At 32.7% G+C, this 2,346-nt stretch overlaps 1 protein-coding gene across 1 annotated transcript; it reads right to left on the bottom strand.

The window, feature by feature from the left end:
* Positions 1-516: 516 nt before the first annotated feature.
* On the bottom strand, positions 517-1,897 carry LOC114716990 (exocyst complex component SEC6-like). Its single transcript, XM_028902070.1, has 4 exons — positions 1,865-1,897; positions 1,652-1,768; positions 991-1,053; positions 517-675 (listed from the first exon to the last, which is right to left on the bottom strand). Exons 1-4 carry the CDS (start codon positions 1,895-1,897, stop codon positions 541-543), a joined length of 348 nt encoding a protein of 115 aa, XP_028757903.1. The 3' UTR covers positions 517-540.
* Between the last annotated feature and the right edge of the window lie 449 nt (positions 1,898-2,346).

Below are 2,346 nucleotides of genomic sequence, written 5' to 3'. Positions count from 1 at the left end.
ATTGGTTTGAACTATCATTATTATAAAGACTATCTTCAGAAAAATAGATAAATATAAAAGACAAAGTAGATTGGGATCTTATATTTAAGATTAAAACAAAATTCAAATAAAGTCTTATATTAAAAACCGAAGGTGGTATAATTTTTCCCTGCAATACAGTAACAAGGGCATTTATGAAAAACAAAAATCTAATACCATTGACTTTTTGCGGAGAGTCCTACATTTTGGACCAACACTAGCTAATAGAAAATGTCGAATATTTTGGATCGGAGGACGCAAGAGCATTATTGTCATTGCGAAATTGCTTTTTTTTTTTTTTTCCTGCTTTGTTTTCTCCTCTGTATCCATAAAGAAGAAGCGATAATAGGATCTCTCAGGTTTTCTCTTCTCTTTATTCTTTTTTCCTGCTAACTTTTCTTCCATCCAAACGGAATATTTGATATGCGAAAGAATAGCAAATAAATTAGTGTAAGGCAAACAGAATAAGTGAATAATGTCATATCGTTTGATTTCTTCCTTATATAGTTTAATTGATTTGATTTAAGTGAGTTTAGGCCATATCGATTTTGATGATGCATTATTTAGGCACTTGACTCGTGGGAAAACAAATCCAGTCTTTGGAGTTCTTCCATCAACAAGGGAATTCTCATATATCTCCTTGCAAACTTGTACGACCTGCTTAACAAAGATAAGAAATAAGAAATTCATCAATATCAATAAAATTTCTCCGGCAAAACTCTTATAACTAGTAGCTGACTTTCACTTGTACTCCCTCCGCTCCTTATTGTAGGGCATTTTCTAGAAGCTTTTTTTTTTTGGTTTTAAATATAAGTCGTTAACTAATCTACTAATTGTTACTTTCTAATTTTACCCTTGTTATTATGGTTTAGTATTAAAAAGCTCAATGAACTTTGTGTTTCTCTATCTACATCATTTAGTTGGGGTAAACTTGAAAAAAAATTAGCAAAATAACCAGTGAATTCTGTTTACCTCCTTGGCATCCTTCCGAGTAATGTCTTCTCGCATACCAACAAGCTTTTCAACAACTTCAGCCTACAAGAAGAGCAGGGCAAAGTGATACATAAAACGGGACTCTATTAGAAGTTTAAAACTTCATGGGCGCTTAGACTTGTTCTTCTAAAAGAAGGGGACAAAATGCTGTTTTTGAACTTCATAGTTTCCTACTTGAGTTTTATTGATGTTGTTTGTGTCCTTCTATTAGTGATTGGCTGAACCTTTTCTGCCCTACATCCCCTATAAATTGTAAGGGTTAATATTATTATCGGTCCTTACAATTTTAGCTTTAGTTCCAGTAATTTCAAATCGTGTTTTTTGGTTCCTTTAATTTCATAAAGACTTGGTCTGTGTATAGGGACTAAAACCAAAATTTGTTAAAAGTACATGATCAAAACCAAAACTCATTAGAAGTATAAGAATCAAGTGAGTTTTGGTTTTGACCCCTATACTTTTAATGAGTTTTAGGTCTCTATATTTAAGTGTTAGTCCTAGTGAAATTTACTGTAAGGATCAATAATGATAATAATCCAAGTTGCAATTAGTGTGTTGAAAATAAATATAAATTTCAGAGTAAAACCCTTCACATAGTTGTATTTGCAGCCACATATTTATATCATATTGAGGATAATTTTACCGGGCAGTCTGGTTGGTGTTCAAGAATATTTGAATAGATGAGGCTGAAGGCATCCAAACTCTCAGCGGAAGCAAGTTCCCTCAAGTCGCTGAGTATCCTCAATCTGCTTTCAACTTTCTAACCCAAAATGTCAAGCAAATTACAATAAGAAGCTTTACACTATATGCCACAGACCCAACAACATAATTTGAACATTAAAAAGAGAGCACTCACAAAAACACTTGTATGTTTCCGATAAAAGCTCATGATAACTCTTCATCTAACCTCATCCTTTCAATTGTTTTTCCTGTAATGTTGCTTTTCTGCAATCAAATTGACCAGTGAGACACTGATATCATTACTGGTAAGTTGTTAAACATGCACAGTTGAAGTCTGGATATTGAAAAGATAATTAGTAATTTTAAGAACCTGTGTTAGAAGATGATCAATATATACGATCACTGTTTCCTTAAGGCAGGCTTCAACACATTCTCTAAAAGATCTTTCATCAATGTACCTTGGATGATAAGAAGTTATATTGCGTCAGGAATGAAACCAAGTTGGAATACATAATAATGAACATCTCAAACCAAGAAACGTCTTTCCTTCCTCTGCAATTTTATGCATTACACTTCTATTAGAACATAGGAATAATCCTCAACCCTTTCATAGGAATAATTTTAAGCCTTATCCCATTTGTTCTCCTTTATTCAGAA

Source organism: Neltuma alba, unplaced genomic scaffold, assembly GCF_004799145.2.
Source record: "Neltuma alba isolate B1F8T4 unplaced genomic scaffold, ASM479914v2 tig00011702_pilon, whole genome shotgun sequence".
NCBI lineage: Eukaryota > Viridiplantae > Streptophyta > Magnoliopsida > Fabales > Fabaceae > Neltuma > Neltuma alba.
The sequence above is the reverse complement of the archived record's forward strand: the minus strand, read 5'-3'. Positions and strand labels throughout refer to the sequence as shown.